The 25,636-nt window shown below is 42.1% G+C and overlaps 1 protein-coding gene across 2 annotated transcripts in view; it reads left to right on the top strand.

Moving 5' to 3' along the window:
• Positions 1 to 25,636, top strand: part of ZNF423 (zinc finger protein 423) — a 236,299-nt gene that overhangs the window by 38,331 nt on the left and 172,332 nt on the right. For both annotated transcript variants that reach the window (XM_074839633.1, XM_074839634.1), the window contains exon 2: positions 6,071 to 6,130. In XM_074839633.1, coding sequence (XP_074695734.1) covers positions 6,071 to 6,130 — 60 coding nt within the window. The remainder of the gene's footprint in view (positions 1 to 6,070; positions 6,131 to 25,636) is intronic.

The following is a 25,636-nucleotide window of genomic DNA, read 5'->3' as shown; positions in this document are numbered from 1 at the left end:
CCTGTGTAATAGGATAAGGAAGCATACATATGCCATCTGAATTACTGAGGGGCTGTTGCTCACTTGTAAAGCTTGATTGCATCTAGAAATCAACATTTGGTTCAGAACCGTCTTACTTTGATAAGGTTAACTTCTTTCCTGGGAGTGATAAAGTGTTAAATAAGCACTGTGACTGTGAATGGAGTTCAGGTAGTGGTGGCCCCATAAATAGATGTTCTCACTCTTATGGGAATGGATGCTGATCCTTTCAGAAGTTTCTCTGAGCACAAAGAATGGAAATCTTTGAGCCTGCAGCACTCGTGACCTAGCAATTAAATAAGCATCCTTGGAGAACAGCTGAGACGAGCGGGCAAAATGCAAATATTTGGTGTGTGTGGGAATGCTGTATTGTGTTGCCATTGCCCATGGTTCTTCTCCACGTTGGCCGTGTCCTTGTTCTGGCTCTTGCATTTGGGTCCCACAATCAGTTGGTCTGACTTCAGAGGTCTTCTCCAGACGTGACAGCAGTGAGTCCTCCTGTGCTGGCGCAGAACGGGGAGTGGAAGCAGACATGTGTCCTCCTGCTGCCAGCCATGTCCTCCCTGCACCAGGCCACAGGTGGGCAGTGCACAGAGTTACCAATCTTTTGAGTGGACTAACAATAAGGTTTTCTACGCTGCCAAAGCAAGGCTATTTTCAAGTCAAACCCAGCCTTCCTGAAGGGTTTCAGCTGCATAGATGCCCCCAGATTTCACCAAAGGCACAGCTGTTGTGGCAGGCACATTCTTGGGTGAGTTTCTTATAACTTTCTCATCATCATCACCCTGAAGGATGCAGTTAAAAGAGTGTCTCTGTTTTTTATTTCTAGTATTTTATCACTCTGTGCCAACAAATACTATGGACCATTTACAAAAGAGAAGGAAAAAAAAAAGCTAATGCTTTAAAAATAGAAATATAGTGCTGTGTGCTGATATCTAGGTTTAGTACTTGGCTTTGAAACTGTTTCTTGCCCACCTTTTTTTTTTTCTACTCAACTGCGTAGTGAGTTTCGCACTGGGAGATGTATGTACCCTCTCTGTTGGTGCAGTGTGTTGCACCTTGGGTGCCATTCTGTCGATGACATATGGAGCAGAGTGGGACTGAACTTCTGTCCTCTTGCAGTATTGTCTGTATTACTGAAGGAGTAAAAACATGCTTTTCCAAAGCATTTAAAAATGATCATTTGGATGGAGAGAGCAGGTAGAGACAAGGGTAAGAGTGTAATTACATAGCAACTTCTGTGGTTCCAACCATAGCTTAATATGCAGGCACACAATGTAATTTGGGGAGAAAATGAGGTGAGATCTTACCCCTGTACCCAGCACTGGTGAGGCCACACCTCAATTACTGTGTTCAGTTTTGGGCCCCTCACTACAAAAAGGACATTGAATGACTTGAGCGTGTCCAGAGAAGGGCAGTGAAGCTGGTGAAGGGTCTGGAGCACATGTCATACGAGGAGCGGCTGAGGGAACTGGGGGTGTTTAGTCTGGAGAAGAGGAGGCTGAGGGGAGACCTCATCGCCCTCTACAACTACCTGAAAGGAGGTTGCAGAGAGCTGGGCATGAATCTCTTTAACTAAGTAACAGGTGATAGGACAAGAGGGAATGGCCTCAAGTTGCACCAGGGAAGGTTTAGACTGAATATTAGGAAGCATTTCTTTACAGAACGGGTTGTTAGGCATTGGAATGGGCTGCCCAGGGCAGTGGTGGAGTCCCTGTCCCTGGAGGTGTTTAAGAGTCGGGTCGACATAGCGCTGAGGGATATGGTGTAGTTGGGAACTGTCAGTGCTAGGTTAATGGTTGGACTAGATGATCTTCAAGGTCTTTTCCAACCTAGATGATTCTGTGAGTTTGTGAAGGAAAACAGGTATCCAGCACAAACCTGTGAAGTGCACTTGTTAAGCTTTGGGCAGAATACTCACATGAGTGAACATTTTGGGTGTCTTAATTTTCAATGCCCAGTATGAAATGCCTCCAAAACTTCATGAAATGCTGAGCCTTCACCATTATGTCACGAGGACTCCTGTAAAGTAGTTACAGCTGATACAGGATCTCTAGTTGCTTTATAAAATCTTGGCTCTCCATCTTAAACTGTGCTGCTGTTTCCTGTGGTATTCCCAAGCTGTGGAGTGTTTCAGGTATGTGGGTGGCTCCTGCCCATGCTGAACATCAGTGACATGGACGTGTGTGTCCACACATTCAGGGTGATTAACTAGCACACATGGAAGTCTAGTCCTTCACTTCAGTAGTTATGATTGTGGCTGGTGTGTCTCAGAAAACATATTTTCCTGCTAATGAAACAGGAAGTCTTTTATTGTGTGATGTATTTTGGAAGTAATTGTGTTGAATGAATGCTTCGTACCTCTTCACCAGCTTTTTTTGTTCCTTACCACTACTTAAATGTATCCGCAAGTGAACATTAAGGCACACTGGCCACCCGAGTCGCTCTAGGTTTCAAGGAATGATGATAAGAATATTAAGAAACTGAAACTTTAACTGAAAAATTAAGTGAATTACTCCCTGGCTAATATTGCAGACTAAGGGGGTTTTTTGACTCACTTTTTAGTAGCAAGAGCTGGAAATCCCTTCACAGTTGTAGCAGCCAAATCTGTTCTGAACCCACTCCGCCCTCCTGGGGAGGGTTGGCCAAGCCCTAGGGCAGCCCCCAGGGGGGTCTGTCCCCAGCTGGGGGTGTGTGGGACTTCTCTCCCCTCCATGCACAGCGTCATGTCCCCATGTCTCCGACCAGCCCAGGAAAGCTCCTCCTGTTTCCCTGTGAGTTCAGCAACAGCCATGTGCAACTGAGGGCAAGTTTGAGCTGCAACTGCTTCAGTGTCAAACTTGAGTTTGGGAGGAAGAAACCAATTATCTTTCCCTCTGACTTCTGTGGCTTCTACTCATTGCCAAGGCTGAGGTAAAGCCAGCAGTGACACCACTTCAAATGCTGGCTTCTCAAATAACAATTTATATTCAGAAGATTAAGGCAGCCACCAAGGAACCTCTCAGCTCTTGGTTTTATGCCCAAGAGGGAGCAGAAGCACAGTGGAGTTAAGTGTCTCCCTACAGTTACAGTTCGGTGCCTGTGACAAAAAGCTGGATCACCTATTTTTTTTGCTTCAGCTTCACAGACACTTTCCCTTCCAAACTTCTGGGGCTTCTTAATTACACTGGTGTATAGACCCAATCTTTCTTTTTTGGATGTGGCATGCTTTTGCCCCTTGTTTCTCTTTGCCCACTGCCTAGCTTAGTGGGTGGATGGGTGGGCAGGTGAGGATCAAGTGCTCGGGTTAGGGCTCCTGGTTGGCTGTCACTGTGACTGTGCCGCTCCATGAAACCACCTAACACCAGTCCTGAGTAGTGCCAGCCTGGTCATGTTTGGGTACCCCCAGCCAGCACTGCAGCAAGCAGTGTGTGGTCCCGGCTCCCTTTCTGGCAGTGCCCCCACCCTGTGCTTGCTGTCCGAGGGGACAATTTGACATGCTGTCCTGCTGCCCCAGAGAAACATCAGTCCAATATAGCAATACCCCTTGGAGTAGGCTTGGCTGTTACTTTTTCATATGGTTGATCCTATGAAAGAGAATGTTTGCTTAAAACATTTTAAAAAAATGAAAAAAAAAGAAAAGAAGAAGAAAAGAAAAGAAAAAGGGGGAATAGTGGTGTGAGCAGCAGCTGCAGGGAGATGTGTCTGGGTCTAAGCTCAAGAGGCTCCATCCCACCGGCCTCCTCCTCATACGGAGGTGCAGCACTGTCAGCTATGTGGTAGGTCTGTGCAAATAGAGGGGGAGAAACTGAAACCATGACTGCAATAATATAAAGTGAATTTAAGCACCATCGTCTTCACATATACGTTCTCTGTCCCCTTTTCAGTCATTAGGGAGCAAAGCAAATTAATGCCAACAGAGGCTGACTCAAACCTTTGCCCTCATTTAAGGGATTCCAAAAACCGCGGTTTTGTTACGTGCTGGAGTCAGCTGCCCTACAGCAGCTCAAGGACTAGAGCAGTCTCCGGTGTTTAAGCAATATGAAAGGCAGTGTGTTGCTAAAATTGCCAATGACCAGTGCTGATCCCATATACTCCTACTTGACTAGGACTGAATTTATTTCCTTTATGTATTTTTATCAGACTGATTTTTTTTTTCCACCTCTCTTACCAAGGTAAAACGTAAAGAAATAAAAAAACCCTCAGCATAAAAGTAGTAATATAAAAAACTGTCCAAGCAAGAGAACCAAAAAGCAGTCAAGGATAAAATAAAATAAAAATGTTCCACACGTCTGTTTTGAGTGAGGTACATGAATTGCTAACTTATTTAGTTTTGGAGCAGAAACCTCCCAAATGTATGTAGATTTTGATGTTAAAACAATAGATATATTTGTGTAAGAGTGAAATTGTGTTTAGGATAACTATGTCCAGAGTTTTTCTGTTAAGAGAGGTGGGTCAAAATGGGGACAAGATGGTGGTTTACAGAACACAAAATGGTAGGTGAGCCCCTAGGAGAGAGCATGCGCGAGCCAAGCCTGCTCTGCCACTGTTGGGAATAGTACTGATAATGGCTTCAGTAAGCGCGTAGCTTTGTATCTTGCTTTTCTCTATCATTCTGAAATTAAATATAATGTGACATGGCCTTTATGCTAACATAGACTTTTTGGAAAAAGTGTAACTGTGTCTCAAGTACGATTTCTTCGGTAGAAGTGGCCAAATTCTGTGCTCCTCTGTTAGTAAACTTGCAGACTAACAGGACTGGAGCTGTGCCCTTCTGTGGAGTACACATTTGTTTATGGTCTGAACATAAAATCAAAATTTGTCAAGGCACTACCTGTGTAGATTGTCTTCTCTCTTCCTGATGACACCACATGTCACCACTGACATCAACCTGATAGATAAGCTAACAGATGCCAGAATTCCTTACTGGATTGGGAAAAAACGGGGAGGAAAGCGTAAAATCAAGAATCTTGTGACGAAAATGTAAATACTCGATGTAAGTAATCACTGGAGCAGGTTCCAGAGCCTGGGCATACAGGTCCCATCTGGTCAATAGGGGCTGTGCTCATGGCTTTGCAGTATGGTTTGGATTTCAGTTGCAGAATTATGTAGAGTTTGTATTTGAATCCAACATAAAAGGGTTAGATATTGTTCAGTGCCTGGAGTAAATACTTTTCATCAGAAAATAAAGACCCACGATTTCAAATTGTTTGGTGACATGGTGACAGAGTAGGCAGGTGAAGATGATCAACTTTTGCAATTAAAAAAAAAGAATTTCTGCAGTTACCACTTTCAAATGCCCAGTCTGACATTAATAAAACTGCTACTGATTTCAGTAACAGCAGGATCAGGCACTTTTTTACCCTGCTTGTTGTCAGTTGATCTCTTAGTTATTTTTAAGAATGTAAGAATCAAATGACATTTTATAATTCTTAACAGGCAGAATGTTATAGATATGTCACTTGCAAGTGCTGAGCACCTGGCTCTGACAGCTTTCACATCAGCAAGCTTTAAATGCAGTTATTTATGACTACCATATTACAGAACGTGGTTGCACATTATAATAGTATTTTTAAATTCTGAACTCTGAAAAAACTTAAGATATCGCTTGGTTCTGAATATGGCTAATATGTTAAGATGACATAAGTTAGGCGATTTTCCCTTTATAGGACAGTTCTTTACTATGATCTGTTACAGCCTACATTTCAAAAACGACCTCTATGTTTACAATGGCAATTTTGCACATGCAAGTTGTTGTGAATGTACAAAATTTCAACTATGAATACTTAGCAGCTAGTGATATTTAACCTCTATTAAAATTTCACATGAACTTACGGTTACTTGTTCAGGAAGAAACCGCAAACAGAAATCCCATATTTAGGTTAAAATGTAGGGAAAATCTCTTTACTAAATTTCCACCTTATGAATTATTTTATAGGAAGCAGTAATTTCTTTCTCACCAGTGCAGAAGTCTGTTTTAATACTTAATGTCATAGTGAACCTAGTTTTCTGATGGTTTTGCTTTCCAGTTGGTTTGTTTTAGCAATCACAACTTATTTTTGTTCTTTTTCAGTTGAAGAGGGTGAATCTTCAGATTTTGCTTTGACCTGGGACTCGTCAGTGACTCAATCAGGTAAATATTTTAGGTTCTTCTGATTGCAAAAAGTGCCAGAAAGCTGCCAGGCTTTTTACAGGAACTGTATTTTGTATGTCACATTCCTGACGCAAATCCAAGACTACCCACTGCAACACAATTTTTATATCAGTTCCATATGGTCAATAAAATCTATTACATACAGAGACTAATATACTCTTATCCTCCAGAGAGCTATTCTTTCTTCTTGTGGGCATACTGAAATGGGTTGTGATTTCTCCAGTATAACCACTTTGAAGTTTTCTGCAATGGGCACTGTTGCACATTCATTCCAATCTAATTACATAAAAGCTGCTTTAATAGGAATTTTAAACCTCGGTCTCAACTGGAATGTGTGTATTTCTCCTCTTGGAGGAAATCGGAAAGTACTGTCAGGGTTGGAGAATAAAAGTGGTACATCACCACGGTAGAAAGATTTAACAGTTGAACCAGCTTTTGGTCTGCTTGATAGTAATAACACTTAAACATGTGTCTGGGGTTCGTTCATCTGTGTTACATTGATTTGAATAAAAAGAGGCTCAAGAATCTGAACAGGATAAAGCAAGTTTGTTTGTAATTGTGCAATATGTATTGATATCACAAATATGAGGATAAATGTCAGATTATTTTGCGTTTAAAGTAACTAGCCACATCTTGGTCACTGTTTGTGCCCTGTGTAAAGATGGTTTACTGGCTATTATGTCTTTAACTTTTATGAAATTCTCATAAAATTTTTGATTTTGAAGCCAGTAAGTGCATTTCTTCTGCTCTCCGTGTACTGGGCTGCTTAGAAGCTCAGCAGCAACATGCAAACAGCTCGTAAATGGAGCAGTAGTATGAAAATTAACAATGGTGCTGCATTCTTGGTTAGCATGGGTTTTGTAAGAGTCACGGGGAGACTGGCTCGCAGGATTCATTTCTTACTGAAGTCAGCATCTAGCTGGTCTCGAAGGCATAAACTGCCTTTGCGTGGCGCTTTGTGGCATTTCACTTTGTACCAGCTGCACTCTTGGTTGCGCTAGGTGCATCTTCTCCGGGCACTACGGCTGTTTTGAATGGTTTGTGTTTTCACTAGTCTTTGATAGCAAATATTGCTGCTGCTGCAAACCCCCAGCTGCGATGTCGAAGGCCCCTTTGTGCCTGGAACTAACGGCGCATGAAAAGAGCTCTCACCAGCTCTCTTGCTTGACCTTCGTCTCAAACAGCAGTGGAGTGGAGTTACCGGTGTTATCTATCACAAGTCTTGAATTGTATTAAATTTAACACAGGCTGAGGTTCAGAACAGCAACAACAAAAATAATTTCTGTGCTGAGCGGAAGCTAATCTGGGATTTCTGTATGGTATTGGTGACTATGCTGTAAATAAAAGACAACGTGTGAAAGGCTTTTCCTAAATTATCTGAGTCTCCTCCATTTTTCTTCATTTACTCCCATAATTACAGCTCTCATTCAAGACATCGGATGTGGGATAAAATGTAATGTATGCGTGATTTATGGCAGCTTAAGGAAAATGTGTGCTAATTGAGGGATTTTCCTCTTAATACATTTAGTAGCTACAGATGTCAATCTTGCATGTGTATAAAGATGCAATACAGTATCCTATCAGGACAGGGCGCAGTGCATGGGACAGAGGTTGCACGCTGGAATATGACTGAGGAGCTACATAGAAGAAGTTTAAAAAGCCCTAGTACGTGGTGGTGCGGCTGCGTGGAGCCACTGGCCTTTGTGTGGTGTGCCTCCAAAGCTGTATTCAGTAACTGAAACCAGTCCCTCAGTCCCAGTGTGCGAGACTTTCATTATGTTCTTTTATGATCTTCCTGTTTGCATTAGCTCCAGTAGTGTGATGTTGAAGTTCAATAAAGGGTGAAAAAACACGCTTTGACTTCTCGTTTCATGCCCCTTCCTTCCCTGGCCCAAAATGACAAAATTGCCTCCCCTTCCTTGACCCCCCAATAGAAAAAAACCCAAAAGGCCAAACCCAGGACTTGTTAACTCTGAAACATTTGCCAGATGTTTCAAATTAACATATTTCTCTCCCATCTTCTCCTGTATGTGTTGGTACATCTCTGTGTGTGTGCAAACACATACAAAGTGACTTCTGAAAAATTCTCTTGGCGCTCTGCGCAGCTGCTGTGGGCTGGGGGAGTGGCGGTCCCAGGGTGGTGTGGGTATGTAGGGACAGCAAGATCAGGTAAAATGTAATTTTTAAAACTTTTTTCTCTTTTTTTTTAATACTAGCAAAATATTTATATAGGTGCAGTTGTAGGGAGAAAAGGTGCTTTTGCTGCTGTATCTTATTTTGTTCATCAAACCAGTAGAAGCTATACTGGAAATTTCTTGTGAGTACGAGTTGAATCTGTAGGCATGGGGCTTGTCCAGGGAGCTGTGACAGCTCTCAGTCCCCAGCTCAGGCATAGGTGTTCACAGGTGCAGGGCAGGCCATATCAAACACTGGGGTCCAAGCTCCGTGTCTCATGTTGGGCTTCTCTGCTACTGAAGAGTACTGAAGGCACACACTTTGTGCATCTCTGACTGGAGCACGGCACTGGGTGAGGGGCTGCTTGGAACTCCTTAGTGCAGCTCATGAAAATTTGATGGTGGACACATTGGCAACAGAAATTCTGCCCTCAGATGGGTCTGTTTGGTGATGGCTTTGCACAGGGCACTATCCTTTTTCCTATGTCAGAGTATGTGCAAGTTGCTGTCAGCTCTGGCTTAACTTCTTGCTCCTGGTAAAACCCGCAAAGGTGAAATGCTTTGCAGGAATCCAACCCTTGGTGTAGTTGCACTGAGGAATTTATTCAAGTATTTTAAATACAACTAGAAATAGCTTTATGATTTAATCTTTTTTTTTTTATGACCACAACTGAAAGGCTGTATATATTAACCTAGAGAATCAGGAAAATGTATAGGGAGGCAGAGGCTGCCCTTGTGCCAGGGTAAATAATCTGGATGACCACCAGCCCTGTTTAACAATGGGTATATAGTGAATTTCCTTCCTCTTCAGGTCTTGTAAACATTTTTTTCCTTAATGTAAAAGGAAGAAAAAAAGCTTTTCCTTTCTTCTCTTATTCTGAGGACTTAGTTTGCTGTTAAATAGCAGGTCAGTAGTGTTTTGCTGTGTAAGAGGCAGAGACGTTTTCTGTCCCAGAGGAAGAGTGCAGCTGAGTACTCCTTCCCCCTGCTTTTCTCTCTTAACAGCACATGCAGCGCTTGAAGCCCATCCATCTCACTCCAAAAGTGTCAGAGAGGGTGGGCTGGGCAGGGCTGCTGGGGGGCCAGGCAAGCACCCACCTCTGCTTTACAAAAGGATTTTCTGCTCCTTTGAAGCCAAGAGGAAAATAAGATTCAATATTTGCAAAGCAAGGGTCCAGCCAGACAACACTGCATTGCTGTTGTAATACATCACGAGAGTATTATCTTGAGGAGCAACAAGGGACGTTTTAAAGAAGTAAAAAGTCTTACTAAATATATAGAGAATTTAAGGCATTTTAAAGACCTATGAAAGCATTTTACATGGGGGTTGCTGGGGAGTTTCTCATTAGCCTGACTGTGAGGCCCTGGGGAATCTTGGCTGAATTGTCTGGGGCAAACAGAGCAGATTCCGTCTTCTCCTTAGGCGCCTGCAGACCTAAAAGCCTGATTTTTTTGTGTCTGCTTTTGAGATAACTGAAGGTATCTTATTTTTGTATGCAGCTACGAGTTATGATACTGATCAAGAAAGAATTTGGGAAATAGGGGACTGTGGACCTGTAGCCTGAGTGCTGGGGACAAATGACACTGGCTATGTCTTTATGAGCATGTGTGTGCAGAACATGGGGGGATTTTTGCAGTGTTTGTGACTGGAAGGCCCTCTCCAATGCCGGTGCCCAACATTAGTATCATTCAATTATAACATTCCAGAAATCATGAAAATAAATTATAGGTTGGTGTTCCCGCCTTTCCACATTAACTCCAGATTTCCTGTCCCTGCCACCGAGCTCACTGCAGCAGCTGGGCACGCGTGTGAGGGACGTGTTAACAAAGCTCAGCATGGGGAAAAAAAAAACCTCACAACACCTTAGGGCACAGGCATTTGATGTTTTGCCATTAAGAGTTCTCCCACATGCTTATTTTATATAGTACACTATTTTAGATTTTTAATTGCCTTCTGCAATTTCTTTTAAAGTTGCAGGGAAGGGGGAAGAAAAGAAAAGGGGAAGCAGCAGCTTTTGAGAAATGAACCACAAAATAAAAGAAAACCACCCTGTGGTCACTCCTTTTCCCTTTTCTTCTGCTTTGCATGGTGTTTCCCAGCTATGTAAATCACAGTTTTCACTTGGTATCTTCAGAGGAGGAACATCTTGATGCAGTTTGGAGACTTATTTTCGTTCAGGACTACCTGAGCCCATGCTGGGGCATTTTCAATGCCATCTCTGCTGTTGGGGGCTCTCCCTGCCTGTTCTTCCTGGCTGTTCCCTGTGCTCTCCTCCGCTGTTGGTCTTGTATCCCAGCGCTGCTGCTCTCTGTTCCCCAAGTGTTGAGGGTATCTGTTCTCCTCTAACTGTTTTGTAGGATTGGGTTTAATTTTGGCTGCCAAAGGAGCAAAATGGATGAGAAAGCCGGGGTCTCATGAAGCGAACAGAGACTTGCCCCTGCAAGTATTTGTGCGTTAAATTTTCCCCTTTTCTGTTTATTCGGATAAGCTACAGAAAATCTGTTCTTCCTCACCTTTCCCCTTTTGGAGGCCTGTTTTGGTCACACAAAGTTTGTTGTCCCCTCAGCCTTCCTCCAGCACCCTGGGCTTGCCTGCGCCGGCACAGTCCGTTGCCTGGTGCCCACCAAGGCCACCACCCTCACAGGGGCCCAGTACCCAGGGCTGTCCCTGCTCTCTGCCCATGTCCCCGGCAGCCCCCCCAGAGCCCCTGCCACACAACCCACTGGGCATGGGCTGTGCCAGGAGTAAGTCAGGAAGCTCCAGATGAGAGAGACTGCCCTCCCATAGACCCCAAGCTCTTTATTTCTGCATGTAGTGTATTTTGTCTTATTTAACTTCTAAATGGAAGAATGCTGAACCCCCCCCCCACCCCGAGCACCCTCAACTTGAGATTCTGGGATCTCTACTGCAGAGCATTGAAAAGGTCAGTTGCAATTCAGTGGGCATTAGAAACCTGTTATCTTGCAAGTACTCTGAAATTATCTGTCCTGAGTGCCTTCGCAAGCTCAGACATCTTCTAAAAGTTGATTTCATTAGTAAATCAACATGAGAAGATTCTGATTACAGTGCACAAGGATTTCTAAAGAAATAAACCTTTGAACTTAGCAAAGAACATAAGAAACGTTGATAACTTTTAGTTGAATATTTTTTCAATATGCTATGAAATGTTTGATCTCAACTGGTTGGCATTCTTACATTGGTTTTAAAAACAGCATCCTTGTCTCTGCATGGACCTGCAGCATGCAGCTCAGTCAGTATAGTCTGAGGTTCTCAAAATTTTAAATATCTTCTGTGGAAGCAGCCAAAACCTAAATAGATGCAAACTAGAAATAAAGCTGGGGAGGTTTGTAGCTCTGGCTGTTGCATTCCTCATTTATGCTAAGTTGAACTTTTATTTTCCTTGGTCATGTGTAGGTTTTTATGCTGTAACATAATTATGTGTCCTTTCAGAAGAGAAAAAAAATTTAATTCTCCTTTCCTAATTATAAAACTTAATTTTTAACTTTGATCTTTTACTTAAATACTAATTTTTTTTTTTTTTTAAAGAAAGTGCTTCTGATAGTGTTTTCACAAATAGAAGGTGAAATAGTAGAAAGTACATAGTACTCAGATAATGTGGTGGTGGGTGATCATCCAATGTTAAGATTTTTGGAGCTGGGATAATGTAAAAAGAAACAATGCGAGTAATTATAAACCCTCCCCAGATTACTCTGTTTGTAGGAGTTCATGGCACAACTCTGCATCTGCAGGCATGAGGGCTTCCTGGGAGCAAGTCTCTGCTCCCAGTGCTCCTGGGCTGGCGGGAAGGGGGACATGACGCTGCTGGAGGAAGCTGTTGGCTGGGGTGACAGGGGTCCCTGGGGATCCCCAAGGTCCAACTCGTATCTTGTGGCTGTAGCACCTTTAGGGGAAGAAGAGGCATAAAAAATGAGATTCCTTGTTGTGTGTGGCGCAGCGCAGCACAGCACTGACACGTGCATCTGTCATGGAAACAACCGCCCCGCAAATCCGCCGAGGCGTCTCTGGTGGTGTGGTGCCATAGGTGTTCCCCTCTTGTTTCGGGAGGGAATCTCCAGCAAGAAGGAGCAAACTTCAGATGTGAACACAGCATGGGTGTCAGTATTTAAATTAGAAGCACACACCTGTGTATTACAGTATTTCCTAGAAAATACTTACTATTAAAAATGTTAATTGGGAAAATTACAGCAATAGCACAGAGGAGGAGAATTAATTTCCATGGTAAAAGAGACCAGGAAAGAAAAGCTCATTTCAAAGTGAGCTATCAAGTGCTCCCCCTACCCCATCAGCCACCAGTTCCCAGGCTTTTTAAAGACACTGTCTGCTGTAAAGCCAGGCTGCTTAAGAGAAGCTGAGCGAGCATGTTGTATTGCAGTGTGTCATTGAGCTGAGCTTCACAGTACCTAAAGCCGGCCCCGCTAAATTGCTACAGGCAACATCTGTAAAGGGCAGGATTTCTGCAGGCTGTGGGGTTGCAGCCCCTGCCTGGCCATGCTGGCGAGGGGCTCTGGACCCGCGTGCACTGGGATGCTGACAGTGCATCAGGACTGGTGATTGGCAGCAAGGTTTCAGTCAAATCTGGGAGTATCTCTGGGGTCATCAGGTTAACCTCATCTAAAGTCTTACGAGCGTGGTGTATTTGCTGGCACAAGGCTGCTATGGTTTGGGGGATGCTCCCATAGGGTCTTCTGACAGGGACATCTTGCCAGAAATACAAATACACCATCAGCATGGACAGTTGCACACGTGGGGTGGGCGTGTCCTTCTGGGGCTGGCAGGGGACATCCTCCATGGGGTCGTGTCGCCATCTTGCCAGCAATGTTTTTTTTCCCTGTGACAAATTTGCTTTTTGTTTAAAGGTGTGGCTGTTGGCGCTTTATCTGCTGGGAGACTGTAACACTGTGTTTCATTTCCTTGCACTGATTGAAGGAAGTCGTTCACCTTCATGGGTGGACCCTCAGGCACAGCCTTCCTGGCTCTCCATCCCTTGCTGCGTTCAGGTCTCCCATGGGTATGAACATCCCAGTGAAGGATGCTGCCATTGAGCCGGAGGGAGTGCTGGAGAGAAGCAAGGCATAGCACAGCACCTTCCCATCTTCTTCACACTCCTGCTCTCCTTTCCTGTGTTTCTTTCCAGTGATGCTGCCTTGTCCTCTCTTGCTGCCCAAGGGCTGTGAGTAGACGAACGCTTTCTCTGTTTCTAGATTAAAATTATATCTGTTGTTTACAATAGCCTTCAGGGGCATAACTAGCAGTAATGGGCTAAAGTAAAGCAAAGGAGATGCTGGGCCGAATATCAGGAAACATTTCCCAGTAGTGGGATCTAATAGACTCTGGTATTATCTCCCATCACTTCGGTCATTTTCAAACCGAACCAGACAAAGTGCTTGAAAATACACTGTAGGAATGGTCTTACATTAGCAGAGGGATGGATAAGATCACCTGATAAATCCTCCTCATCTCTAATTCATCCAGTTCTGCTGCACTCTGGATCTGATAATCTCTTGCAGATTTGAGGACAGAAGCAGATTGAATGGTCAGGAGAATTGTGCTTTCTAGAGCCTACTTCAGTAAATATTTTTATGTAGGATCTCAAAGCACTTTACAAATGCTAATTAAGCCTCCCAGCCTAGTAGAAAGTCTTCGTTGTACCCCGTGTCCATACTGCTTTTTTCCACATCATGCAGCATGCACCGTGCTGCAGGTCAACCTTCCCAGAGGGCTCCGGCTTTGTGACTCATGGGCACTTGCCAGCCCATCTTGCTTTGAGTCCTTTCTGCAGGTCAGTGGCTTTGCTTTTCCAGGTCTGCTTTGGCTGGCTGGCAGGAGCGAGGGAAGCTGAAACCATGCTGCTGTGGGAAGTGATTGCGATGGGTTTTACCTTTGTGAAATCAGACAGCTGAAGAGTTGAAGGAAAGTTTCCTGGTGAACAATTTCTTTGGTTTTCACAGAGACCTCTGTTCTCCTTCGACTAGTTTGCACATTCCAGTTGTAACTGGTAGCTCAAAGCTCCCAGCCTGAATAAATGTAAAACAGGAATAACAGAATATATTACGTTGGCCTGTTGCTTAAATGAGAAAAATCAATAAAAAAATAATGCCACAGTGGTGGATCCCCAGTAATCATTCTTCCTGAGGAAAAAACAAGTTGTGCCAGTCATGAGAATGGGGTTTTATAAACAAGGTTGTAAAAAAAGACAAACAAATTGAATAAACAAACTCTCCTGCTTTGTTTTCTGGGCTGAGTAAGGACGTTGATATGAAACTCTGCAGTGAAGAACTGCATGAATTTATGATGCTTTGCCCAAATATCTTTGCTTATTTAGTACAGGAAACTAGAATCATTTGGGTTGGAAGGGACCTCTAGTGGGTCTTACTCAACATTGACCTGACTTGTAAAAGTTTTTGTAACCGTTACTGCCCTATTTTTGGTTAAATTCTCTTGAACTGTTAAGCTTATCGTAGACAAAGAGTACAAGTATGGTTACTGTATAAAAATGTGCAGAAAACAGAAATTAAGGCCAAATACTAATGTAAAAAAGGTTTTTTTCAAGTTAATATAGCCTAAAATTTCCCATAATAGAAGATACATTTGTATTTCTGTCATTTAGTGTCTAAAGTAGCCTTTTTCTGGTCTCACTACAAGGAATTCCAATGTCATTGTCAAAATAAACTGAGCTTATCTTGTAATCTTGTATTTGTTGTGTATAAATTCAAATGAGAAAACTGTTAAATGGGACCATTTATAATGAGATTTGAGATACCCTATGGCTCTCACTTGGAGACGAGTGACCTTTGTCTTTTTGGGGGCTGAGTAACAGCACGATGAAGATTTAATAGATGTGTGCAGAGACCTGGCAATAGATTGGGGTGTGCATGGAAGAGGTGCTCAATACGTCTTGCTCTACATATTTTTGAATTCAACACGCTTGGGACTGAAGTGCCTGTTTGTGTGTTTTACTAGCCATGCCTCCTTTCTCCCTTGGATGGCTTTGGCATTTGTTAGAAATTATTAGACAGTCACCAAACACTAAAGAGAAAGGAAAAAACCTGCACACTTTGCTTGGAAACACTGTCTGTGTTGCATAAAGCTCTGACAAGATCAAGCCTCTAATTAAATTATCTGGCACGTGGACAATTCTGTTCCGAGATCTGCTGAGCTAATGTGTAGCCATTAGCTCATACAGCCACCAAATCAGAAATACCAAAGAGACAATTTACATAGGGCCACAGCGTGTTTTAAAAAATTCTGGTGAGTTGTGAAGCCTGTAATGTTAATTGCCAGTTAGCACATTGTAATTGCTGTAATTATTTGCAAGTAAAATGATGTAAGGGACTTAACATTGTACTTTTCTTAACACTTCACATGTTGGTGATCCACTAAATCTCCCACTTAGAGTTTTGCTGGTTATTCTAAGAGCTCGACAGCCACTCACTGAAGTCTGATCTCATCCGCAAGCTTGCCGTTCTGCCTGTTGTCTTTAATGCTGAGCGGTGGGTCTCTAAAGTCTTTATTAAAAAAAATGCAATAAAATAATAAATGCGAATGTCTGCTGCTGACCAGCGAAAGCATAGCCAGCCCTACAGCCGGCCACACTGGAGCCCAGCTGGGAGAGAGCCCTCAGCACAAATTGCCATCCTATTGCCTCCCACCGCCACGCCGCGGAAGTGGGCCAAAAGCTCCTCCGTATGGGATTAAAGGGATGTGTAATAGATTAAAGATCAAAAATGTTAATTAAGAAATGGTCTTTTCTAATAAGATGCCTTCAAGGGCACGGTACCAAAAATGAGGCAATATCTCATTTTGGCAATAGTGCTGGGGTTGTAATGAAGCTGGAGCACGGGGGTAAGGGGAGAAGGAAGGGATGCCTCCTGTTCAAGGCATCTCCTTCAGAACGCGTAAATCGATTAGCAATAAAAATGTAAACATGTAAGTCAGAATGACATTACTCTGAATGCTGCTGAACAATGTGTGGATTTAGATGTACGTGGTTTAGCTTGGCGTTTCCTTGAGGATAAGTTGGCAGTTTGTGACTGATAAAGAAGGACTCCTTAAGCTTAGTGGTATTTAAACAGCAGCATGGTAATTTGTCTGAAAATAACCACTCTTCCTGGAAGCTTTGATACATTTGAAGTCAATCTGTGCAATATATTTTCCTGATGTAATTTTCTAGATATGGGAAGTTCAGCACCTTTGTTGCTGAATTGAAACTTGTAGTTTCTATGTTTGGGGAAAGGCTTATTTATTTCTCTTCAGAAAAGGGAAGAGCCACAACTCTGAGCTCTCATATTCCAGGCTCCTGCAGCAGGGAGAAGTTTATGTTTTACAAATAAACTGATATGCTAGTGTTACTTCTGTGTTTCAAACCCAAAAGGTGCTTTCGAGAGCTGTGAAATTTTATTACATCATTATAAGTAAAGAAAACATGCTTTTTCTTAAACTTGAGCATTCCAGTTAGTGACTCTGCTGTTAACGTTTTCTTAGTAAACTCATCAAAACTCCAAAAGGAAAACTCAGATGTTTAACAGTGCTTTTCCTTGTGGTGGGATGACGGGATTTCACATCCCACTTCATCCCACACTTTCTCCTCTAAACACCTTAACGCTGAAAGCTGCAGTATTTCTGAAGCGAATTATTTGCTAGCATAAAATGGAGGGACCCTGTAGGCAAATTTTTTCCCTCTTGGTTGGAAGCTTTCGCTTGGATTAAACAACCCACTGGCACGGTGAGGCTCTCTGCGTAGCATGTGTGTATGTTTTAAGGCTCTGGCTGTTGTTTGAACCAGAGCTAGAGAGAATTTGCTATTTGAGAGAAATATGGTGGGAAGGCACTTGCTGGTCGCTGTGTGTGCATGGCGAGCGGGGCTGACTGAAGCAGCCTGACAGAAAAAAGTCCTCTGACAATGGTCTGAAATTTGGATTTGTTGCTCTGGCTGTGTATATTTAATCTTCATCTGTTGTGTGAATCTTTAGCAGAAAAGAGCATTTGGAGGAGATCAGTGAGTGAAAGGCAACGGCTCTGCGCTACCTGCTCACCTCCAGCCCCCAAATTGAAGTGGGGAAGTGGGGCGCAGAGTCCATGTCCTTGAGAGAAGGAGCAGTGGTTTTCCCTGGGTCCTGTTTAATTGAGAGGGGGTTTGGAGCCCTCAGAGCTGGGCACAGTGTAGACTTGTGCTTGCTGGTATTATTTACCTTGGATGGGGGCTGTAGATGACTTAAATTAAATGACACTAAAGTCCTGTGCCCTGATTTTGTCAGATGAGTGAACACAAATAGAGATAGTGGTTGTTTCCATCCACAGAAAGAAAATCGGAGAGCTATTTCTTATCCAAAGACTTGTCGGATGTTTTTGTAGTTCATAAACGTATCATTTTGGCAGACTGTTTAGTTCCATCTTTATTTGTTTTCACTTATGGTTTTTGTTAGAAGAAATGTGTAACTCGGACTTGAATTAGCCTTCTCCCAAGAAGGGCTGTGTCAAGCCATTCTCGCTGACTCATCAAGGAGGGACAACCATAGCAACAAAAAGATCATTGCCTTTTTCCTTGTTAGGAAGTTTGTTTAAAGACTCAAAGTCATTTTGTACTGGGCAATTTTGGAGAGAGTGTTCTGAATTGAAGTTTTCTTCTGTGTAATTTTGACTATTCAAAAAAGATGTATGTAGTCTGTCGTTCTTCTTTCAGCTACAGTGGGGAAGACTTCAGTTGTGCATTGTTGATTTAATCAAGTAGGTTATATTTGCAGAAAGATGGTCAGTTTAAAATGCCATCATTCATTTGTACAGAATGTGTGTCCCATATAGAAATTGAGAAAACTTAAACTTTGATAGTCGTTCATATTGGGCTCCTTGTGTTTAGCACCAAGTCCAGATGACCATTTATCCTGTTAAATGAATGAGAAATGTTCTGTGTAAAAAGCATTTGGCTTCTCTTCCTTGATCATATTGAACAAAATACATTTATTGCCAAATTTCCACAGTAACATCCAGGAAGCATATACAAAATCAGCAGGGTTAGCCAGGTATAACTGAGAGCAGCATTTGGTCTATAATCTTACAAAAAAAAGGTTGTGCAGTAAAAATGTAATTTTTCTGATCAAGGTGAATTTCATGCTGCAATCTTGCACGAGTTAGCTAATAGCCAGATTGGTAAAACATTTTCTGAATAGGATGTTGCAGAAATCTTCATTTTTTCTTCTTTTTTTCTGTGTATATTGTGTGTGCAGACAGCTGCAGTGTTGAAGACATGAGGAATATCACTTCTGCAAATGCTCTTTGCATCTCTGGGTTTGTGTTATTACAGCAAGCATAGATACTTCTGTATAACAGAATTAGATTATGTTCCATTTTTCACCCTTACTTCCAAAAAGCGGTGCTGGCTGTTTATGGTGTTTTGTGTGTGAAATTGAAGTAAGAATTGGTGTTGCTCTTCCTTCAAAATGGTTTATAAAAACTGGTGAATTTTTAGGGCTTTTTCATATACTGAGGTTGTAAACCTGTTGTATTTTAAACGTCTTTCTGAGTTGCAAAGAAATCCACAGATACACCACAGGCGCCGGAAGCATGGTGGAGCCATCAGTGAACTATTAAATGAGAAAACACATCATAAGAGTTAAGTGATTTTTAGCTTGATACTGTAATGAAATATTTTAAAACCGTATCTGGTTAATGAACATTGTGGCCAGACTGCATAATTGGCCAAGGATGTAGGAAGTGGAAGCACTTTAAAAATAGACTCCTAGCTGTGATAGCTGTAAATCAGGTGGAAGGGTCCAACGCAATCCTCAAAGCCCTTTTTCTGCATCAGCCATGGGGCTGTGGGAGAGGGGCTGCGTGGGGCTGTGGGTGCGGCAGCTGTGCCCGCGTGAGCTGTGGTGTTTGGCTGTTGAAAAAGCTGTTTGTAGAACGAAGTTCTCAAGTGTGTGTCTTCCTACTTGTCAGCAACTAAAATGCAAGTTCAAGAATATAAAGAAAAAAGTTGGGACTGGGCCCCCACAAAGAAATGTGGCTTTTAAAAATGGATAATTTTGTTATTATTACTCCCTTTTACCTAGTGCAAAGTACACAGGGAATGGGGCTGCTAAAGAGCATATCAACTAAATTAGGGTTAATTAGAAGTTCTTCCAAATAGCTGGTGCTTCATCAGCAACAGAGCAGCGTGTAAATAAACCTAATTTCTCTCCAACTAAACTCTTCACAAGCTTAATTACAACAGCAACAATATCTCCCCCCCCGCCTCCCCTTTTTCATTAGTGGGAGCGGGTCATTACGAGCTGTATCTGGTGAGGGTTATCATGAGCAGTCCAGAGCTGCACCTTTCACAGGTGTCCTTCGAGGCTGGGGAAGAAGTGAAGGAACTTTCAGCATATCTGGAAGAGCCCAATTAAGGTAGTTCATAAGAAACTTGAGAGGTAGAAAGCACCGATGGAAAGGAAAAAAACACCACTATATTCTAGAGAGAATTTTGTTAATTACTTGAAGTGTTTCCACTATTTGGATTATTTGCCATCTTGCTTTCTTCCCTTATTACTCATTTGCCAGCAAAACTCCATACTTCGGGTTTTATCTGCCCCCCTTTATCTTTTTTTACCATACATTATCCTCCCAGTAGGTCCAAGGGCTCTGATCCTCTGATCCTGGTGCTGTGTACCACACTGTTGTCTCCTGTTCCGACACTCAGGACCTGCCAAATGAGAGGAGCAGCTGAGGGAGACAAGACTTTAAAGTCATTTTAGCTTTAACTCTTTTAAATGTCTTTTCACACTTTCTTTACCACATAGGGCTAGAAGAAAGAATGCAGGAAGCTGTTAGGAGAAAAAGTGTTATCACTGCTAAAAGGATCACCACACTGGAGGACTGGTAGAGCTCACTTCTTATTCCAGGGATAAATAGTTGAAAACCTCTCGCCAGAAATTGGTTATCGCAGAGAAAGTACAAACCTGGGTGCAGGTTTCAGCTGGGTGCAGAAGTGCTCTGCTGAGGGCTCATTTAGAGGGATTAACTTCTTTCATTTGGTGCTTGATTCACTGTCCTCTGTGATTTATTTTTTAAATTTTTTTTTTAATTTCTAACTCTATTGAAGCCAGTGCATTCCTTATTACGCGGTGTCACGTTTCAGCCGATCCCAAATTAATAAATGAGCAGCAGCAGAATAGCATGCAGCACAATTCTAACAGCATGAGCTGCACAGAAGTATATTTCACTTAGCTCCAATTTAAATACTCTGCTTTGCTCGATTTAATTATGTGAAATTACTGAATTAATGGCTTTGTCAAGTGAAACGTGTAGGACTTCAGAGTTCGGTATTAAGGAAAGAAATTGGAAAGGAAATTTGAGGTACATTAATTTTTGCATGCAGGCTCGTTTTAAACACAAACTGAAATTTAACTGAGCCCACAGCCCAAAATCACATCATGTTTTAAACCCAGGGAAGAGAGAACGAGCAGAAAGTAGCAGGAAACTTTCTGAGTTGTTCTGCTAATTTGGTTTCCTTGCCGGCTTGTATTAATCTCCTCGGTGTATCTGCTGGGCAGGCGAGGTGTTTGTTTGTGCAGCCGGGGCTGGCCACGGTCGTGCGGAAGGTAATACTTTTTGCAGAATCTGATGCTTCTCTAATAGCTTGGCCACCTGTTAAATACCCTTTCCCATGCTGCATAGTATGACTTTCTTCTCTCTTTTCTGGTTGAGAATCCTGTTAAATCAGTTGCCTTTTTTCACATTCATTGACTGAATTATTTTGCTGTGGTCTGAATACCTGCACCAAGACATCGTGCCCAGCTTGGTGCTGGTCGTGCAGAGATACACATGCATAATGAGACCTGAGGGTAATGTTTCTGAAAGCTTGTAAGCTCCACTCTTCTGAAGCCATTTAGACACGTAGGTGCCTAACTCTCATTAATTTCCAATTTCATGGGGTTTTGTTACAGTCTGTTGCCACACAGTGGGTTTTCGGCTCCTAAATCACTTGGGCTGCCTACCGATGTCCCTCCCAGCTCCAGCTGGAGCAGTGTAAGATACTGTTTTCTCAATTTCTGCTCGCTTTGCTGGCACTGCCCAGTTTGGAGGGCTCCCGTGCAGCAGAGGCGTGAGCCTCTGCCAGGAGTAACTGGTAGTAGAGAGACATGAGCATATATTTGGGAAAATGTGGCTTTTTCCTCAGGTGCATTTGAAGAACCTTTTTTCCAAAGTCAACCAGATTTGTAGAGAGAATGTCAGTGAGCTTTTTTTCTTCCAAGATGATGTTTGGTATTTGATCAGACTGTAAGCCCCACAACTAGGTTATGGTCCAGGTCCCACCCTATTATAAACAGTAATTTTACCTAAGAAGCTAACTCCACGAACCCAGCCCCACAGAAACCTCGCAGGTCTTTAATCACAGTTTTGAAGACTTCCAGGCACAGTTATCACAGAAGCAGGTCCCTTCCATGCTCCTTCAGCCACACATTTGTCATTCCCACTGGAAAACGATCCAGGCAGGTTCTGAGCAAACCAAGACCCATGAGAAGGTCAGTGAAATAATTATTGCTTTCTCTAATTTGCCTATGTGTATTTTTCTTCCTGCCCCAATACGTTTTTCCGTCTTGTTCCATCTTTTCCCTCTGTATTGATTCCACCCCTTGGTTCCTGACGGTTTGCAGAGTGCTATGGCTTTTTCCCTCTCAGTCCTAATGTTTTGGGGTTTTTATAGATATAAAAAGATGAATGCAAATGCTACTTATAGGACCCTGTAGATTTGGGTTGTGAAAGGCATTGATCTTCAGCATAGTTTTTAAACAAATCCATATTTAAAGCATGGAAAAAGTGCATTTCAAACAGAAATATATTCAGGGACATAAGAGGGTATTTTGAATTGAGGCCTTGCTCTGCTTTCCTGTTACATCTTGCTCCGGTGTGCATACACTGTGGGCTGTTACACGCCAAGGATGCGAATCTTCTGAGAGCCAGAATTTACCTGCAGAAGGACAATTCAAAGTCCTGGACCTTATAGAGAAACCATAAAGGAATCTGAATTTTGAATTAGGCAAAGGGGATTCAAACACTTAAATACATAGTCACATTTGTCACTTACGGTAAATTACATCATTTGTAGTTTTTGGCTTTTTAAAAATCAACAGGTTTATTTTAATAAACAGATCCAGCAGCTGCTATTCTGAGCAGAACCAATCAATACCTTATTTTTGCATTTGATCTGCAGCTGGAATAACAAGCCACATGTGAATTTTATTAAGCCTTCTGAATTTTCTGTCTGTTCAGGGAGCTATAGATTTAAGTTTTACAGATATCTGGCTTTACCTTAAAGTAAAAAAAAAAATAGTTCACACCATTTTCTTAAAATAAAAAAATAAAATAATTTGTCACGCCTATGAATTAAAATGTGATTAAGATGTTCCTGCGTTACATGTGAGTGGGATTCCATGGAGCTGCTGGAAACAGGACACTTGTCTTCAAGAGAGACTTGGATAATAATAAGTTGAGCATTATTAAAATAGTCATATACCTAAATAAAATTAAAGTGCCATTTTTGTGCTGAAAATTTACATGGATTTTATTCGATATGATGGTCAGTATTACTTAACAGTTGCATGTCAAAGAGTGAAAGTAGATTTTTATGAAGAAGTACACTTCACTTTGAAGTTAGTAGTTGCTGCATACTAATTTCCTTGTACATATAAATGAATTTTAGATTGGTTTTGATTTGAACCTCATTATTGGAACTGAAGGTGGTAGTTAACTCCCATTCAGATGCACCTTAAGAATCTGGAAGTGGACAATAACATCTTATTTCCAGACACAGATAATCTGTTGCACAACTATTACCAGTCTTGGATAAGTGGATGAGAGTTTTCTGTGAGTGATAGCCGAGAAGTTGGGATAGCTGTGTGCAAACACACTATTTGATTTGAATGCCGCAGAGATCTACAAAGCAAATTGCTGTTTGACATCGGAAGAAGTGTGAGGTGTTGATATTGTGAAAAAGCAGTGGTAACTGTTGTCGGCACTTTCATGTGGAACGTCCCTGGTAGCAAAGAGAGCAGAAGTGAGCCATGGTAGAAAGTGAGATGTCCCTTCTAGGAGTGTGCCTTTCTGCTCCGATGCAGGCCGTGCTTGCCGGGTCAGATGCACACCGGAGAGGTGCCTTCTTCCTTTGCTCTGCCATCTGCTAATGAACTGCTGTGCCCCGCTGCTGCCACAGCCCACTGTAGCCAACCGAAAGCTTCCCTCACCCTGGGTTTTGAGCCCTTTCTTTCCAAGGAGGAGGCCCCAGTGTACAAGAGGGGTGCTGCTCTCCTCGCAGCCCTGCCAGGGGCATGGGGCGTCTGCTCCCCAGAGGGGCAGGAGGGCACCCTGGGGGGACCGAGCTCAGTAACCGGGCAGCGTCCTGCAGTCGGGCAGCGTTTTGGTAACCAAGCAAGTGGCACGCTCTGGGCTGCTCTGCTCTCTGCCTTTTGTTGCGGTCTCTAAAATTCACTTACAGTGCTTTTTTGTGGCAGGGAAGTGTTTACATCCCATATTTATACCATTACACTGGTTGCCAAACACTGAAGAGCTGATAAACACTATGTACTGTTAACACTATAAAGTACAATCCCACTGCTGCTTGCATGCAAATAAATAATAATAACTTAGCTCTTTGTCCGCTTTTCGGTGTATAAATGCATTTGTCGCATAACATAGTAACATCTAAATCATTTTAGTAAAAGCACTAGAAAGGCTGAAACATTACCTGCAGGTACGATTAAGAAGAAATTTTACTGTTTGGTGGTGGTTTTGTGATTTTCTTATCTGGTTTTTTTAAAAAACACTTTTAAAGTGATGTGATGCTTAATCATTATTGCTGGGTTTCACTTTTTTAAATTTTTAATTTCACTGAGTTATTTTGCCTTCCTAAAGACTGAGGGATTAGCCCACAGGATAAAAGTTACTATGGAAATATTCATTAAATCTTTTCTTGTAGCTGTTACAGACACAGATATCTTTTTAATGTGCCTGGTCAGTTTTGAGGCCATTATTTTTGTTACTAGCCATAAATCATTAGCAAGTATTTTTAGTGTCATCAGTGAAAGGTTAATAGAATCCCATAATTTTCAGATACATCTTTTTGATTAGCTCCTCAGAAATTTCCTTAAAAAGGGGGTGTAAATTGTTCCACACTGAAAATTGGAGACTGTGTCCAATTTGTGCATAAATTGAAATTGTCTTTCTAATAGACTCTTTGGAAGGTGTGGGGTTGCCTTCAAGGTAATGATTTAAACATAAACTGACCCTTGATGAGGGAGCTGGAGTTTCAGTTTAATGTGTTTCCGCAGTTTTCCTTTGCCTTCAGTGCCTTCAAATTCCACACAAATAATTCCTTCATAACAAGTGCCTTTTCAGAAGATGTATGCTGCTGACAGTTAATATAAAATTATTGCCCCTGAATGCATTTTTGTAATTACTTCCCAGAGAACTGTCTTTGTGTTAGAAGACATTTCACACTTTAGTAACATAAGTGTTTGGGGAGAACATGAGTAATAATTACAAGCAGTCTTTCAGTGAAAATAAACCTAAAAATTATAAAAAAAGCTAATGTTAAAGTTGGTTAGAGACAGTGAGGAATTTATTTAGCACGTTACGCCTGTCTGTATATTTTCCAAGTTTAATAACCCTTCAGTAACTAAACTTAAAAAAAGCAATAAAGAGTAGAGAAACTGCTTTCTAATTTTTAAGCAATAATGAAACTAAAAACTGATTAAAAGTGACATGCTACTAGAGACAGAATAAAGAAACTTAATCTGAATACTCCTATAGGAGATTTCTGCTATAATGGAAAATGAAATGGCTCACAGTTTGATCAATAAAAAAATTAGCAGCATTTAATAAAAGGTTTCTCTAGCCTGTTGACTAAAGGATACTACAGAAGTCTTGAAATCCAAGAAAACCAGGGTTGTAGGGTGAGTTTGGGTATGAGAGTGTGATGCAAAAATCATTGACTGAGCAAAGCCAGCGGGTTTCAGGTTAGATTCAAATGTAAAAAAAAGAACTTGTTTAGAGAACATGGAGCCAGGACTGTCCATATAAATATACATACGTTCTGGTAGTTACTGTGCACATACCAGCGGCGAGGCTGGATTTGATGGAGGCAGAACAACGCAGGGCGAAGTCTTGCTTTCACTGGAGAAAACAGGGCAATTATACTGTATTTATGTAGATGTATGTATGGTATATCTCTATACCATATAGAGATAACCATATATAGATAGAAGTGGGCTCAGGTGAAAGCAAGGCACCGCGAGGCAACAAGTGACACGCATTATC

The sequence above is a fragment of the Strix aluco genome, chromosome 14 (genome assembly GCF_031877795.1).
Source record: "Strix aluco isolate bStrAlu1 chromosome 14, bStrAlu1.hap1, whole genome shotgun sequence".
Classification (NCBI taxonomy): Eukaryota; Metazoa; Chordata; class Aves; order Strigiformes; family Strigidae; genus Strix; species Strix aluco.
The sequence above is the reverse complement of the archived record's forward strand: the minus strand, read 5'-3'. Positions and strand labels throughout refer to the sequence as shown.